The 18,890-nt window shown below is 39.5% G+C and overlaps 2 protein-coding genes across 2 annotated transcripts in view; one reads left to right on the plus strand and one right to left on the minus strand.

Annotated features, from left to right (window-relative positions):
• The window catches only part of ipo11 (importin 11), a 153,535-nt gene that overhangs the window by 95,726 nt on the left and 38,919 nt on the right, over nucleotides 1-18,890 (minus strand). The window contains exons 15-16 of the mRNA XM_034090923.1: nucleotides 18,085-18,190; nucleotides 5,093-5,219 (exon numbers count right to left, since the gene is read on the minus strand). Coding sequence (XP_033946814.1) covers nucleotides 5,093-5,219; nucleotides 18,085-18,190 — 233 coding nt within the window. The remainder of the gene's footprint in view (nucleotides 1-5,092; nucleotides 5,220-18,084; nucleotides 18,191-18,890) is intronic.
• hsd17b3 (hydroxysteroid (17-beta) dehydrogenase 3) overlaps nucleotides 7,522-18,890 on the plus strand; it is a 63,237-nt gene continuing 51,868 nt past the window's right edge. The window contains exon 1 of the mRNA XM_034090925.2: nucleotides 7,522-7,568. Coding sequence (XP_033946816.1) covers nucleotides 7,565-7,568 — 4 coding nt within the window. The 5' untranslated portion in view covers nucleotides 7,522-7,564. The remainder of the gene's footprint in view (nucleotides 7,569-18,890) is intronic.

Genomic DNA, 18,890 nt, shown 5'->3' on the forward strand with positions numbered 1-18,890 from the left:
TAATTGACTTATCGTACGATAAATAAATGAACTCGATACATTTCCATTTACATGAGGATGTGACTAGCAGTTTGAAAGGATGTACTTGAATTATTATTATATATTATCATTATGTCAGTGGTTTAAAATGATCATACAACGGTGCCGACAATATTATCGTTTATCGCAATAATTTCTGGGAAAATGTATCCAACAAAATTAATTATCGTGAGATGCCTATACATGAAACACACAAACAAATGTACAGACTTACTCCAAACTGCCAAATATATTAATTAACACACTCTCACTCTCATACTCTTTGACTCTATTTTGGCCTGGAACAATAAGCAGCAAACTTTTACTTTTTATCATTTCTACTTGATCCTAGATCTGCGCATGCGCAATACGGGTCGGCAGTGGCGGCCACGGAGTATTTGTGTTGGGTAATCTATGGTAGGGCTAACCCATACAGTGGTGGGGCTCAAGTCAGTATTTGCAATGTAATTACATACACGCTCCCCTTGACAGTGAAACACCACGCGTGAGGTTCAGATTATTTCCTCAATCCAAATTGAACTGTATGAAATAAAAAGGCACATTTGTCATGTAGTAAATAAAAAGGGCGACCTGGAGCCAATCCTGCAATTTCTCCACAGGTGAAATTGTTGACATGCTGAAAACCCAATCCCTGCAGGGGGGTCTGGGGGGATTCTCCCGCAGGAGATTTTTTGAAATACTAACATAAAATACACATTCTGGTACTCTCTTGAGAAGAAAAATAAATAAATCTATTACTACACGACATATTTTAAAAAAATGAATGCCATTTTAGTTTTGTGTTACTTTGTTCTGAAAGCTGCTGAACCTGCTGCTCCTCACATCATAGAGAAGAGGGGAGAGGCTGTGTGAATTACTTTACATTGTGGATAAGGGTGGATAGCCCCCATTGTTCTGTGTGTCAAAATGAAAGACAGCCCACACACCTATCAATCATCAAACCGTGGGGTCTTATTTCATTACGTGTTTATTTCTATCAACACGTAATGTTGTATTGATGTATATAGAGATGTACTACACTACAGCAAAAGTATTCTCGTCGGGACTTCCTGCAACAACACAACGCCATTATCTTGATTCTGATTGGTCAGAAGACATTATCAAAGATGTTCTATTGAGAAGACGATCACCACGTGACAAAAGTTTTCAAAACCGTTTCTAGTCTTCGGTATTCTTGTTTTGGCGTGAGAATAGTTTGGGCAGCGTGAGAGCGTGAGATTGAGAGTGAAAGTGTGTGTCACACGCCAGATGCGTGAGAGTTGGCAACCCTGACTTCCCTTGTTGTTCGGGTTAAGTATCACTACGGTTATTGCACTTATTGTATGTCGCTTTGGATAAAAGCGTCAGCCCAAAGCAATGAAATGTAATGTAATCTGGATTGCACCTGCAATTCATTATCTGCTTTGATAGGGATTTGATTAACACAGAACGCTGCCGACTCCTCAGGTAGAAATAGCACATCACACTTATTAAGCCACATTGAACAGCATTATGCTCCCAGCCCTAGCATCACCGATAACTCAGCTAATAGTTAACTAGGTTACAGTAGCTAATGTTAGTTGTAGTAGAGAGTTAGAGATAACTCAGTGTTGGCACTAGTTTTGTGTCTATCACTAGGTTCACCCAGGTGTGTCGGCCAGAACACCACTTAAGGCCAAAGGTCCAGAATAGAGGAAATGAGGAGCTACGATGAGGTTTGACTTATTTACTTATTTAGGCAGACATACAGATATTTGTCTGTGTGTGTGTGTGTGGTTTTTCCTACAGGGGAAATAAACAAAATACAATCAATATAAGATAACTTATGCATACATAAATAATATACATAATAATGCCAAACCCTATAGAAATAATAATCTAGATAAGCTATAATACAACATGTCTCCCTTCTCTTATCATAAAGATATTAACATATAATGTCAAACACTCTTTACCAGGCAACACAGAGATTCAAAGTTAAGCTACTGCTAACGAATAACGTTCCACTTTCGGTTGGCGGGAAGCAGCAGCCGATGCTCTTATTGTGAAACGCTACAGACCTGCTACTTCCGGTAGCCGAGTAGCGGAGCAATAAATGAACTGTAAACACATAATGTCACCTTTAACGCCACATAAACATTTATCCACATAAACTACATCCCATTACATTAATAATAAATCTGTGCCACTCGGTGTATATACACCTAACTTTGAGACAGGAGTGCCGACTCACTTGACGAGAGACTTAATAAACATGCACGCAGCATGCACCGATCACATGAGCACGGAGACTCTGCATTAAGCTCGGCACAGAAGTTATCACAATAATAATGAAGTGTAGAACAACATAACAGGCACCACTGTGGACAAACACTTCATTTACGCACACAATACGAAGCTTAAGACAGCATAACTTTCCTGCAACTACTGACGCACATTGCCCTCTGATGTGTGACGTCACCCAAAACACGTGGGTTAGCCCCTCCCCACTATGAAGGCACAATTTAACAGGTATCAACTCTGTATAATAAAATATATATATATATATATCAATAACTATAACTTTGGGGCCTTTTCTACATTAGTGGTTAGTGCTACTTTTAAAAATAAGTATAAAAAACAATGCTGCTTGAAGAAACTGCTTTAAGAGTTAATTTGAAGAATTCACTGATTGCATTTAAGGCACAGACATGTCTAACAGTTTTACCTTCTCATATCTCCCTACAGGCATATTTGTTGCTAAAGAGAGTGGATGGCTGGGTGGTTACACAAGGAGATGATACGGCAGGAATGAAAATTGAAAACACTAGGCAGGCACAGAAAAGATCAGCATCAGAAATGTGTTCACTCTATCACCAAATAGGCTTGTCTTTATAAATTAAGACAGTTCTCGCTTGAGAAGTGCCCCGTTTACAAAAATCTAAGAAAACCGTTTTAGTTGAAACAATGCATGCAGTTAAATTACCATTTTGATCAAACTACAACTCTACTTACTCTACAGTTGTTACAAGTGTTTCTTGTCAAATACACAAAGAAAATGTCAGTGATTAATATATCTGTTATCTTGAATGATGAACTTTCCATCTGAAGTACAAGGACCGCCGGATAGCATGAGAGAAATTGATAACCGATCGCTCTGATTGATAGAGGGCCGTTTTCTCCATTAGTTGATTTTAAGTTTATGATCAATAATTCATTCTGCCCAAGAGGTTCTAATTTGCCCAGACAATATTGATCGGGAGTCACAACATGATTGGTGAGCTGTCCAATGATCTAACATTGAACTTGTGTGAAGAAAGACTATTGGAACAGTTAAGGCTCATTAAAACTTCAACGCATGGCAGTTAATTATAAAAAGCTGTCTTAAAACTAATTTTACATATTAAAACCATGCTTTTTTGTAGGGATGAGAATAATTGCCCACATTTGGATGCATCCAATAATTTAAACTGTAAAACAAGATCATATTCTGCGTGACTGCCTTTCATGTACTGTAGGTTTATTAAAGCAATACTTCATGATGAGCCATTGAATGCTATACGGACATAATTTACTTAAATGATATGATGCTATGTACACAACTTTATATCCACTGTAGCAGCCTGCTAATGAGCTATGAGGCAAGTAATGACATGTGAGAACAATGTGACCTTCCTCAGTTAATTGGTATCCATGTACACAGGTGGCATCGGGCACCATTGCAGTCTAAATGGCTGTGAAAACATAATCCTGGGGCTCTAAACCTAAATATACTGTTTCACATTGTTAGTGTCATCATGTGTGCTTCCAGACCCATACATGGATGATGCATCATGCATGTCACAACTGGGGACATACAATTAACATCAGAGAGCTGCACAAATGTCACTGAGTTTATGCTTCCCTCCATCCATCCATCACAATAATATATCAGGGCATGGTGTTTGCGTGGGCTCTGCAATTATAAACTTAATTACATCGTACTCATATTCTATGTGTATTGCAACAAAGAGGAAGGGAAATAAACATACATCCAAAAGTTCCTCTACACAAAGAGGGTTTAAGAGATAGGGGAAGCAATTAGACGCAGAGAGATTGAACGCAGTAACTAGAAAGGGTTCAGTCTAATGGGGAGATTATGTTGAATTGCATTGTAAATAATGCATAGAACTTTTCACACCATTTAAAGGTGGGGTAGGTAAGTTTGAGAAACCGGCTCGAGATACACTTTGTGTTATATTCCATGGAATGCTCTTAACATCCCGATAGCAATGAATATCTTAAGTGCTTTGACAAAAAAATCCATAAAAAAATGTCATCTGTGGAAGCCGTGGTACTGTAAAAAGCCGTTTAGCCAGGCTGGGCCGGCTAAACGGATTGGATTGCCGCCCTGTCTGTCAGCCTTCCATCTCGTGCACGCACAAATGTATCTCGTGCCCTCATTGGGCATGCCGTAATTGGGCGTGCATTGCGCGTTCATGTGTGTTGGAGGAGGTGCTCTGTAAGGAAGTTTGAAGGAAGGGGCGGATTCTTTTCGGCTGTGTACTTTCAAATTTGAGTGCACTCGAGCCGGTTTCTGAAAATTACCTATCCCACCTTTAATATAATTTTTTTTTAAAGAAAACACATCAATCAAGTGCATGGCTCATGAAGCAGGAAACCAAATGATGGCAAATTGTAATTTTAAATTGAGGATGACTTTGGCATAATAATGGCTGCTTTTCCAAAATGAGGATTACAAAGAGGTTTTTCAAGGCCATGGCTGAGTGAAAATGTTAACTAGTAAATTAAACTCTTTGATAAAAACGATTCCAACAAATTACCTCTTTAAAGAAAACAAAAGAGAAGTTTAGAAATCAGATGACACAACTTCCCAGAATCCCTCACTGACTATGTTTGGCTTTGTATAAAGTTAGCAGTCATTGATGCGTTGCCATGACGTTAAGCTGAGAACTCGTCTGTGTCGCTGACTGTGCACTTTCACTAGGAGTTTGTTTAATTCATGACGAAATGAACGTATTCTGAGGAAGCTGCCACTCCAGTAATTATGAGCAGTGTGCAAAAGAAAACACTGATTTATGTCTGTATGCCTTACCACCAAGTCTGGATCCTGCATGAGGCTCAGGATGACCTCATAGAGTAAAGGTCGAAGGTCGGATTTGAACTTGACAGCGATCCACTGGCCTATTAGCCAGATCACCCGTCTGCGAATCAACTTGTATCTGAGGAGAAAAGAAGGATGGGAGATTAGTAAATGCTGGCTTCAGATAAATAATTCATCAAAGTTCTTCAGTGCACTCTTCATCCATATCATAAATTAGAGAAATGAACCAGCTGGCCCACTAATCCTGTCTCCACAATTTAGCTACATTATTTAGGGATCCATTAAAAATGACTGGGCCAGTTATTCAAAAGATTGGATTCTACCAGTAATTTTGACTGATCATTTTTGACTGATTATTGTCCTTTTCTTCCCACGTCATAAAAAAAACAGCACAACACATGCACTGAACAGTAAATAACCAGAGTGTCGGTTAAATTAGAGTCCTCAGTGAGGTAGCGATAGTGGCACTAAATGGATATTAGAGACACAAAACGCAAAAACCCAAGTAAAAAAAAAGGGATTCCCCTGAAAAACAATGTAAAGGCTAAAGTATCCCTCTCAATCATCACTTATGACCCACTAGAGGCGTGTAGCGGTGTCTGCTGAGACCCCGCTCTGGCTCAAGCTCTCACTCCTCTGTAGGGTTGGGAACCAAAACTCGGTTCCAGGTGAGAACCGATAAGAAAATGCCGGGTACCGGTACCCATACAAAATACATAATTTTGGTTCTGCTTAACGCTTCCTAAACGCGGTAGACCCTGTATTCCAGTGGGTCCGTCTGTGCCGCGGTGACCCGGTGGAATACTGGGCGGACCTGGAGAATCACAGAACGGCCGATCGCCAGCGGGCCGTTGACGGCCGGCTCGGTATGCTGACGGCCGGCGCCGCCCTTAATAACGCCATCATGTAAGTTGCGCTGACAGGCTCAGCCTGTCTGTGGTTTAGAATCATTTCCACTGTATATACCGGTACTTCATGGTTTTGATAGCCACCAGGACAAATGTATTTTGGGTGGCTCTCCCCGCCCTCCCATAGACAGTTCACAAGCTCAGTCACTTCATAACACCCAAGATGGATCGCGGTAAACGCTCTAAAGTGAGGCTCCACTACACTAAAAAAAGAAAAAGACAAGGCACAGTTGCCACAGGCATAGCTCAGTTCAAATAAAGCACAGCTATTGTGCAATACATTTGTATTGCATGTATATATATGTTTTAAATGTCAGATAAAGCTTAAAAGAATAAACATATTTTTGTTTTCTAAACATTTGACCTCTTTCTTTTACAATTTTGGAATCGAAACGGGGAATCGATAAGAACGGGAATCGGAATCGATACATTTCAAACGATACCCATCCCTACTCCTCTGCCTCTTCTCAGGACCGGTTCTGCCCTGGCTGACACTGTAATCAGTGGTGTCTGAGTCAAAACATTAGCTATATGCCATCGACACTGAAGATAGATAAAGTCACTGGCTAATGGCATTTAGCCGGGTTAGAGGGGCCAACTTTCAATAATGCGTTTACACAAATCAGCGAGCTAGTAATGCCCATTCTCCCTTGAACAATGGTGTTAAGGCATTTGTTTTATGAATGCATGGTTGCAAATCAGCCTTGTGCTGCATGTCCCAAATGTAAGGCACTGCATGTTAGGTGATTTTGAAACAGTTGTTTTGGGCAGGCAAGAAGTATCCCTCTGCATCGGCCCTCGTACCTGAAGAGGGAGAATAAAGGATAGTGGGATGACAATTTTGATAATTTATTTTCCAAAATCCACAGGGAGCCAGAAAACACAGACTGTGCCACCAGACAGAAGATACTAAACACAGAGGATTGGGTCTTTGAGATGGGTAACAACCATAGGTAACAACACCGTGTGCATTTTTCTGTCTTTTCTTATGTGTGTACAAGGACAAAGAAGAAAAGAGCTGGCTCCTGTATTTTGCTTGGATAATTGGTTTAATTGATTTCAAAACACTTCTAATTCATCTTTGTTGTGAGACAGTGACCCTTTTAGCGGCTATTTTCCAGTGAAAGAACCACACACGAGAGGAGGTAGAGTTGCACACCATAGTGTCTTTATTTCACACACTACCATAAAGAACAGCCAGCCAGCATGGAGGTGTTCAACCATCTCCTCCGACTGAAGACTGGCTCTTTTATAGAGGATCTTATTGGGAGAAACCATTCACAGGTGAGCAATTATTGATACACATGTCATCATAATTGGTATAACGATAATCTATAACATTCGGTGCATGTATGATCAGTGGTTTATAGCCAGCTGTTAAGTTAACCCCAAACTATAACCGACCATAATATATAGAAATGCATTCCCAAATACAACAGAAACCCCTACGCCCATCCCGCCACTTGGTTCGTCCCGGAACCTTCCTTAGTCAGTGTTTGTTTCCCCCGAGGACCTTTTGGCCAAACACACTGGAGCGGACACCGGACGAAACAACATGGGTAAGCAGCAGATAATATCTGAGGGAGTCAATGGCCCACTTCATTGCCAAACACTCCTTTTCAACCGTGGAGTATCTCTCTATCCAGCAGCTTGCGACTCAGGAAAACAACAGGTCTCCAGTCTCCCTCCTCCTCCTGCAGCAGCACTGCCCCTAGGCCCACTCCAGAAGCGTCGGTTTGCAGGGTGAAGGGCTTGTCAAAGTCTGGAGTGTGAAGGACAGAGTTAGCGCAGACTGCATCTTTTAAGTCTCTAAAAGCTTTGTCACACTCATCAGTCCATTTCAGTTTGTTGGGAGCAGAGGCTTTGGTCAAGTCATTCAACACAACCGCCCTGTATAATAATAGTGCAAACTGTTCACTAAAGTGCTGAGTGACATTCTTACTGTGCAAAAGGAAGTCGTTATATAAAGTGCAAACCCACATGTGCAATATTACAAGGTCCCCAAAGCCGTCAGTCTATAGTAACGAAGTTACCTTCGTTACATTTGTCAAAAGCATTTTGAAAACTTAAACGTGAGCCTTAAGATAACTAACAATATTATGCAAAATGCCATGTGGACTGAATTTCTGATTAGCATAAAAGCACACGGCAGCACTTAGACAGTCCTGGGTGGAGCAGAGGAGCATGCAAGGATTACAAATCAACTTCCAATTACTTCTAAATATAAGAAAGGCAGTTAGATCAGATTTTCTAGAATCTTTTATGGAGGCAGTAACATATGGGATTGTTCCAAAATGATGTCCAATGATACTGCTGTACCTGCGCTATCATTTTGGAAATTCAGTCCACATGGCATTTTGCATAATATTGTTAGTTATCTTAAGGCTCACGTTTAAGTTTTCAAAATGCTTTTGACAAATGTAACGAAGGTAACTTCGTTACTATAGACTGACGGCTTTGGGGACCTTGTAATATTGCACATGGCCGTTGTCCAATGATACTGCTGTACCTGCGCTAACGGCCATGTGCACACTACAAGAGCAATCTCAATATCCAGGTTCCAAACAACAGCTTGGCAACAAAATACAGAAACTCATCACAGGTTGACATCAATACATTTCTTATTCTTTTTGGAGAAGACAACAAATTAAATCAATGTATTACGAGTGCTTTTGATACATGATGCATCGTTCTGTGAAGGACCATTGGCAAATATGTTTATGCAAGTTTAGACTTAAAGAACTAACATTATGTCTGACAATACTGTATAAGCTGATTATTAATCATGTAATTTATCTGTTGAATCGACTAATTCCCAACTTATTCCCAGTTCTAAATGCAATATAAGAGAGTTTTGTCCTTGTCTGTGAAAAGGACAAAATATACTATATGTGAGGGATTAAGTGTGTCTTTGCTCCCAAGTGTCAAAGAATAATTCTCCTTACTCCTAAGATATTTGACCTTTCGGCCTGTTGACGTTTTACGACCAAGCCGAAGTCTGTTATCTGTCTTAAGGAATGGGAACGGTCAGCTGTGGCTGACCTTACCAGTTTTATGACCGGTCAACTCTCGGTCATAGGAGCCATAGAGTGTGATAAAGTGATTCAGTGCCCCCCAGGTGTTCCCAGATGCTTTACCCAATATGGGGGTTGACTCCGAGTGAAGCTAATTAAAGGTCTGCCAAGATGAGAAGAGATTCAGAATTGACATGGCAACCCACCGGAGCAGTCAGAACCTTTGACTGTGTGACTTGTGATGTGAATTTCTCCGGCCGATGCTGGTAATAAACGGCAGTGTTTGACATCAGAACTCCTGCTCGTCCCGTGTCTCTCTGAGTCCTGACTCTCCATTGCTACAGAAGTTTCCCTTACACTATATATAATATACTATGCAACTGGTGAGGGTACGTCCAGTAGCCTCTATTAATCTATTATTAGTGTGTGCTGGCAAGGTTGAAGAAATGGATGGAAAGGCAGATGGAAGGGCGGGTTGACAGGGGTATTTGTCCATCAGTCAAAGGTTAGACATGACTAATTTACAGTAAATCTTCTCCTCCTCCATAACATTACACAGCTGTCAGGGACCCTGCTCATGTAGAGAACTCATGTGGCCCAGATATGAACTTAATTACTTGCAGATTCACAATTTCACATTGTCCTTGAACAAGAGGACACAATACTCCTTTGCTTCCATTCTACAGACATTTAGGGATTAAGGGTGTTGTAAAAAAGAAGATTAATATTGTAAATTCAAGTCTAAGGCCTTTGTGAGATGCTTTTTTTTTTAATTAAGTGTGCGTTTCAATGCCCTCAAGCAGTATGACGATAGTTATCTGTAGTAACCTGATTTATTACATATGGATAAGTTATTTTAAATCGAATAGTTATTTGGATTATTAATTGAGCATCAGGTCAAAATGGATTATCCTTCATAGAGAATAACTAAGCAGCTGCCTCCATCACATTTTGTTCGCCTCTAGCTATCGGCAAAACTCTGACATTCGTCTACATGGATGTATGGAAAACTGTTCAGTCAATTGTGAAGGCCATTGCATGATTACGCCCATGTGGTGGTGCTGTATTGTATTACATTGCAAAATGGAAAAGTGTAGCCAAAACGGAAAAAGAGTAGGAAAGAGCTGTTTGTTTTTGGCTGGAAACCATTAGTGGTACATAAACACAATGGTATATATAAATGGCCGTTAGTCCTATAAACTTACCCTTAAATAGCTCTTGCACTTTCTAAATGAATAGGTGCAAGTGTTTCAACCGGTAACAGATTTGCCACCACAAATACTTTTATAACGGCATATGTTGGTCAACGACTTTCTATGTTACTCAAAATTACATTACATTGCATTTAGCTGACGCTTTTATCCAAAGCGACTTACAATAAGTGCATTTGACCAAGAAGATACAAACTTGAAGAAAACAGAATCATACAAGTACATCAGGTTTCATAGAGCCAAAACATTTCAAGTGCTACTCAACTGGCTTTAGATAAGCCAGTCCTTTATTAGTATATAAGTGCTTTGTTAATAATTCTATCGCTCGAAGTGGAGTCGAAAGAGTTTTTAGTCTGCGCCGGAAAATGTGTAAGCTTTCTGCTGTCCTGATGCCAATGGGGAGCTCATTCCACCATTTTGGAGCCAGGATAGCAAATGTTCCTGAATGTCATTGCTGCGACTAAAAAGCCAATTCCCATCCGTTTAGACCGAAGAAAATGTAAAAATAAAGTACTGTAGTGTTCAACTTTTCACCATGTTATTGAATATGAACGTTTAAACAGACATCTGTAGAACATGACTGCTCTCGGAGCGAATGTCAGTATACTCACTGGGACCTGAAATCTATCTGCTAATTGTGGTGTTACACCAGGTGAAAGGCTTCGCGAGTCACAATGGGAGCCCATACAAGATAAACGGAAATAAACATTATTACCCTGAAAGTAGTAGAACTGCAAGAATGGGGGTTGTGAACCTGAAAGTCTGTATCATTCAGCTTACCAGCTGAGCTTACACTTACGGCAGCAATGAATGGTGTTCTTTTTTGCTCACATTGTGTGAACATAACAAACTCAATAATGTCGGAGAATAAAGCCACAACAAATCCATACACAGAGGAAAACACAAGGGAAAACTTAAGTTAAGCTACTCAAATAACAGAATCTATTGGCCACCCAACAAAACTCAAAACCTAAGGTCAAGCCACAAAATGTCAAAATACAAAAGTGTTGAACAGCTTTTTATGCTGACAGTCTAAAAATAGAATACGATATACTTTATTGTCCCTGTAAGGAAATTTGTTCTGGACTCCGTCCTGCAGTTCTGCATACATGTACATATACAAACATAGTGGACATTAAGAGACATACACATATCATCAGTCATACACCGTTTGAACAAACACAATACACAGACGCACATACTGACAATGGCGACCTATTGCACTACCCTAGAATGGGGGAAACATACTCTGTATCTTCATCTCTTTGTCTGTCAAGTTGACAGAAAAAGCTCACTTGCTAGTCAGGGATGTCAATATGAGTGATATTAGGGTGTAAGGGTGTCTAAGTGAGAGTGGTTTTTATGTTTGATTGAAAATGACATTCATGTCTCTGCACGCAGGCACGGTTGCTTATTACGGGTGTTACAGTTTGAGTCACAGAGAAGGGGAAAAGATTGAGATTGAATCTATACGTGCAAAAGTAATAAGCACTCAAGTACTGTATGACTGCATGTATAGTCAGTATTCAAGGATGTTGGTAATGTCATTTCATAAATAACTAAAGAATCTTACTGGCAGCCTCAGGCTTAGCCAGGAGGTATAAGTCAAAAAATGTGTTTTGCTGACATAGTTATAATATTTAAACTGGTGCTGCTAAAGTCAGATGATGTACGGCTCAAACTTGCAAAAGTGAAACCTAGAATCACATTTTCAACTAACTAAATACATAACCCACGAGAAAAAAACACATACAGAGCAGTAGAATAAGGATAAAAACGAACTAGTAGTATGTTTCCAAATTGAAATGAATCCTGTGGAGGGTAATGACCACCATGTGAAGCAGAGCGGGGATATCCTGATTTTCAGTCATTCATATTAGTAACTCTGATACAAAAATGTTCCTGAGACTACAATTGTTGCTCATTTGGGTTACAAAGCTACTTCCAGCTAGGAACTCATTACCTTGACCCTTAATTGCATCAACTGGTCAGACACTATTTGAATCAGTCATGTATGGAGTTCTACCCTTGAGGACAGGAGGCAGGACACCTGGACATTAACCAGCATGTCAACATAGAAACTCCACAGACTGTGGATGTAATTTTAGTGTCTCTCGAGTTCTCTCAAGTAGAAGTCCACAGGCTCAACAACAGATGCTCTTATTCATTCAATTTGTGTCTTTTTTGCCATGTGGCTGCAGGGAGGCATTAACAGTCACACTGTGATGCCAGATGCAGTGCAGGCTATATTCATTCGTTTGCATGTCCTAACTTGTAAACATTTTTAAAACATACTTGCTCTCTTTTCTACCCCTGGAACACCTGGCTTATATTAATGCTCAGCTAAAATAGTGTTCATTACCGCTCTTTGCTGGGGGAATGAAAAAAAACATAATTTCGTCAAACGTGGTAATATTGCCCGAGATAAGTGAGCAATTACAGCACAAGAATATCGCAATATGTCCCAGCAATTGATTCAGATTGATGGGAACAAAATCTAAATGATGTCCTGCTAAAGGGAAACGGCATGGTAACTGACAGTTTATCTGTATTGTCTTTTTTAATACATGGTACATCTCAATGGTGTCTAGCATATTGTTGTGAATGTTAGGTATCTTGCTTTTATCTGATGTAAATCAAGGTATATAAAAGCAGGCCAAAGCTCAGAGGGCCAAGGAAGGCAGGCAATGCAGCATGATATGGGAATACGCTGGTAACGGCAACAAAAGTGTTTCAGCCAGAAAAAAGGCTTTGAATGTGACATATGCTATCATACCAAAATCATTATTGTCCTTCTGCTTCTCGTGAGGTTTTGTCAATTTGGGGAAATATTTTAGCCATCTAGCCATGTTGACTGGCAATACTGTAAGACATAGATTAAATGTATACATTTGAAGTAGTGCTGAAAGAGTTTCAATATAAATATTTACCCTTGGATAACTATCTTTCAGGGATAAAAAAACACCTCTCTTTTTGGTTTGTTGCACTAATCAACACAAAGGTTTGTTCCTCGCCTTGATAGGAGTTGTGGGCACATTTGGAAAATATAAAATGAGGTTGAGTTAATATAGATCTTTGTTTTCATAGAAGTGAATATACTTAGTATGGACATGCATTCACATCCCTTACTTATATTATCAGACAGGGGATGTGGCCGTGAGTGTAAACACAAAGCATATGCTCACCGGCAGTGATAAACAAAGTTAATTCAAATAAAAATGGATCCATCATACATGCTGCTTACATATCCCAAGTTGTTTGTAACATCAGCACTTCAGCAGCTTCCAACAGCTGTAAATCAAACACATACACACCCCTCCAGCCAGCAGAAAAGAGGAGTATTGTAATAATCGTTGTGATGGAAGGAAGGATATTATGAAGACTGCACACCACTGGCATTTCTCTTAATGTGGGCACAAAAGATTTGTACAAAGGTGAGATAAGTCAGCTGGCACAGGCCATTTCAAGTATTCACTGGTCTAAAATATGGCTCTTAATATCTCCACAAATCCCCTATGTCAATCCACCGGAACACCCTTGGAATGAACTTGAAAGCAGCAGTGGTACAGAGGAACATCAACCTATAAATCTTAAGCAGTCGTGCAAAAAGCTAATGTCCGCATGGTCAGCTTTGATTCCGAGAGACTGTAGGTCCGCGTTGGGCCCCTGCCACAAAGTCTGACAGCTCTTTCAATCATGGGCCACCAGTATGAAATAGGGATTTGTAACGTTCTGGTTGCCTAGTGAATATATCGCATACAAAGTTCATTTCTCCAGCATATTGAATACAATTGCAATGCCTACAGTTTTGTATGTATTTGGATTGCAGCTAGGGGGAACATGGGTTAAATACAAATTATTTGAAAGGGAAAAGGTGGTGGGCTGGATGGGAGGTCACTTACATATAGTTTTGTGGCTTGAGTTTTGAAAGATCAATAACATTAACACTAAAAGCCATATTGATGGTCTCCTACAGTTTCTTCTTTGTGTTATTGTGTTCCCTTTCTGAACATTGATCGAGCATGTGTGAGTTCTATTTGATGGCGTCATATATTTGTCCAGCAGGGTTTGTTTTCTTCTCATATGCCTGAGGAAGTATTTCCTTGTGACTATTGCACTCCGCTGGAGACTGACAATGACATATCGAATTGTGACAGCATGTTAACCGGGATGACACTGACAGCGTGAAGACAAGCAGGCTTAGGCAAAGGAGCATGCAACCAGTTATGCAAACATATGTATGCCAACACACTCTCACACATATATATACTCGTGCCTGCAGGAAAAAAAGGTAATTGTGATTGCTACATAACAACAAAATGACACTAATTGAGAGACATCATCAGTAATGCAGAATAATAAATATGTTTAATTGACTTGCTTGCATAAGCCTCTTCAAATTACTGTGGGAAAATCTGAGTCTGACAGAAACTAGGTCTGATTCAGCACCCCAGCACATGGCAATCAATAGGAGTGAAAAGTGTATGTACTCATAACTAACCTTGGCTTCACTAACTAAAAACCTAGGCAATATGTTATCATCCAAGGACCTCTCTGTTGTTTTAAAAAGACAATATTCGGCAGCTTAATGGTAGGAATATCTTATATCAGCCATTGTATCCGCCCAGACAAATCTCCAGTCTTTATATTATTGTTTTTTCATAAATTGCACTACAGGAATGCCCTGGTGTTTTTGTTTTGTCTTGAGCATAAATGGAATACTCCAACAGTTTTAATGCAAGCCTGTGTTGCAGAATGTCCGTGAATTCAGTTTGAATTTTTGTTAGGAATTTCACTGAGGACACCAAAAACGAAATCATTTAATGGATAGTTTTGGTCCTTGATTATGATTGTCGGAGCCACGTTCAACTACTCTACAAACACACAGCTAGGACCACATTGTTTAAGATAAAAATGATGTACCTAATTGAATAAAGTAACCCATGGACAATATCTCCCATAAAATTCAACAGTATTATTAATACAAATTAAACATTTCATTTATATAGCGCTTTTCTGAGTACTCCAAGACACATTTCGTACAAGCATACAAACAAATACATAAAGAAATGGAAAGGCAGGCAGGCAGGCAGGCAGTGGTATGCATTATTAAAGGAACATTTAAACCTGGGTTTAAATGGTAAGTAAAGTAAAAAAATAAACATACGGTGAGTTAATATGAGAAGGAGCTAAATGAGCCAGCAGGGATCCCCTGTTTGAGCAGTCAAGTAACCCACTGTGTTCTGTCTTTTTGTTGGAGAAATAACATTACCTGTTGATGTAGCCACACCGGCCTTTAATCTCCACCCAAATGTATAATTTATGCCTGGAGCTAGAATGTTGTATTTGGTGACATCCTGTATATTGCTATCAGTTCAGTGTATTTTATTAAAATATAAAACTAAATGTTCCAGTTTTGAGAGAAGCTCTATATTGTGAAGACATCAGGATTGTGCTTCCATGTCTGTACTGCTTTGCAAGTTCATTTAAAAACATTAATTTTGACTCAGAAATACATTGAGGTAAAGACCTTGTTTACATTATAACACAACAACAAATCCTAAGCACCAAGAAACAAAAAAGAAACAAAACATAATTAGTTAATTAAGTTCTGTAATATAATATAATCTTATTACGATTATTCAAATAAAAATAAAATGTGCAATTATTTGAGTATGTTCTATAAGGGCCAACAATGAAAAGCAACAACGAAGCAATGCAAGAGCATTATAGATAGATAAAAGGGCATATCAAACCTTACAAAGACACAGGGCCACAGAACCTCAGCACACAGCTCACAATGTTGAAAATATTATTTATCAGTAACAAATATTAGTGCAGCGTTATGGAAAGTATCAAAGTGCTTTGTATTTGCAGCTGAAGCATGCATTAATAACATGTCACTAAAGCGAGTTGCTTCAGAAAGCATTCATCTACAGTGCAGGATAAAAAAAATGTTACTATGGAACAAACAATGTTTTCCCTTACATTAACAAGCAGAGGAATTTATTCAAAAGGATAAAAAAACAATGGGGTTCATAACTTTGTCTTCCTTGAGCAGCTGAAGAGAAAATGTCAAGAAAAAGGATCTTGAATCTGAGCCAAAAGGGTGTTTTATCTGATCCTCATTATTATTGTATGCATTGGTATGTTTGAGTGCACAAGAAACAGAAAAAGGCGACAGGGGTGGCGTTAGGTGCCGTATGTTCATTTGGTTTAATTATTCAGGACGTTTTCATTGATGCCTGTCATAGGCTGAAGGCTAACATCCCTAATCACTGCGTCACCACGAGCAGTCATTCCGGAAACATACAAAAAGTTGAGGTAAAAGAAAAACTTTAAATATCAAAAAGAAAATCATGAAAGAGGAGGTGAACTAAGTGCGAAAAAGACCAAAGCAATAAGGTCCCAGGAGATACAAACTTAGGGGATTATTAGCACCTGCACTGTGTCACACAGAAACACGCTGACGTCAGCAACAACCTGAGCCGACCTTTAGAGTGCTGCAGGCTCTAGGTTTCCATCGGCCTGGGGTCTGTGTGAGCAGGGCACTTCTTTGTTCTTCATATCTCTTTGTTCTTCATATCTCCCTCTATTCACCTGTCTTCTAAAATTAGCTCACTATTCATTGTTGCCGCATCTAAAAGTCTTTGTATCCATGATGTGATTTGTGGAGTTTGTATTGCTGATTTTCAAGTTTACCCAGCCTGTTATGGTGCTAATGCTGATGTTACGCATGTTTGATAGCTGCTTAAGTGATGTGTGAATACAAGCAGCAGTTGTTGATGTGACCAATACAGATATTGACTCTAGTTCCTCAGTTGGCTAATTATTATCCTTTTGGCATTTATTGACTGCTTTCGACAGTTATCAATAGCTGAGCCGAGGTTAATAGTCTATTAGCTTGAATTACCCTGAAAAGTATATGCAATCCGACACACCACTTATGTCTGAGAGTGAGCTCATGTTCTGTTAAACAATCAGCTTAAAAAAGGACTGCTAGCTAGCTTAAGTTTCACTAATATTAGACCATATGTAATATTAGTAAGGCAAAATGTAATGAACTCCAAAAGTCTTTATTTTAAAATGAATACTGAATACAAAGAGGCCACAGGAAATTATAGAACACCCATATAGTACAATGCAATTGTGTTTCACCCTTTTTGAACACAGGGTATAACGATCCATCAATCAGGATCGCATATCAATTTCATGATGAATGAATGATCCATGATATGGATGGGAAATAATAACAGATACATAACGCTGTTAGTGAGCAGTGCTAGCAGCTTGAATGTGCCTGTTGTGTGGTCTATAGAGAGGCTGAGAGTGTATGGTGGCGATTTAATGCTACAACTCCTCCAGACCCATCCATGTTCTGCTTGCCCCCTGCTTATTACAGTTAAAGGGTGTTAGCGTCAAAGTTAGCAATAACAGCCCAAGCTCACTTAATGTGGGCAGGCTTTTAAGGTGACCAGCTTTGATCGTTTGAGTGGCAAGACATCCTCAGCTTTGACCTGCCACCAGACCTTCAACAGCAGCTCCTTCTATTCTTTCATTCTTAGTTAAAAAAAAAATTATATATTTTTTTTGTCTGTTTTGTGAGTGAATATCATTGTTACTGACTGTGTGAAATTACCATATGATATTGTCTGATATTGTCTAATATTGATCGCAGATCTTCAATTGAATCCAACTAAAATTGTATTCTGGAAGGTTTGCTTTGATATCAGAAAATATCGTGATTTTCGCTCCTACCCTGGGGTTTCTTTCTTCCTATAGTAGGACATATTCTTGTCCCTAATGACACAATTAAATATCAAATATCAAGAAAACCTATATGGACATACCTGTGATGGCTGACTTGAAGTTCTCCGAGAAGCTGATTCTTGAACCACTGGTCGAAGTCCACGTTGTCAAACAGCTCGTAAGCTGCCAGTCCTACTGCATTATATACTGCAGACAAAACAACCACAATAGGAGTTTAGAAAATCATCATCATATAGGCTACATTCAGAAGTATTCTTCATGGCTGCCACTAGGTGAGATTATACCGGGAGCCAGTAAGCAGCATTTGTCAGCTATAAAGGCAGTTGACGCAGGAGGTCTTGTTATTTTAGCAAATAGGTATGTCACAAAGCACCATCCATTACAAATGACAAATATCTTCATATCAGACAAACTAATGTGCCTCATCCAGTATTTGGCTCATTAAAAGGATCCGTTATATTATGGGTTGGAGGCTCAGATCCTGGGTCCTCCTCTCTAAGCAGTTATATGTCACTGCTGCTACCACCGCACGACTCCATCATCCAGCGATGTCTGCCGTTAGATCAACACTGTCAGGAAACTGCCGAGATCTCTGTGGGCATCCCGCTTCAATAGAGGACCTAATAGTATGCAATCTCAACTCCCTGTGATTTAATTGTGAGTGTGTGTCATAATACTAACGGAGAAGCAGCCCTGACCTGCCACAGAGTTATAAATACTAAGACGAGTTAGAGAGGAGGTAGACAGGGTGTAAGGAAACACGACCCCGGGGACATGAGAGATTAAGTTAGGGAAAGAGCAGTAAAGCCAAAGGGATGACAGTATACAAATGCAACCAAAATAGAGAATATACAAGTTCAATCATTTAGATTTATTTATTTAGACT

The sequence above is a fragment of the Pseudochaenichthys georgianus genome, chromosome 9 (genome assembly GCF_902827115.2).
Source record: "Pseudochaenichthys georgianus chromosome 9, fPseGeo1.2, whole genome shotgun sequence".
Lineage (NCBI taxonomy): Eukaryota > Metazoa > Chordata > Actinopteri > Perciformes > Channichthyidae > Pseudochaenichthys > Pseudochaenichthys georgianus.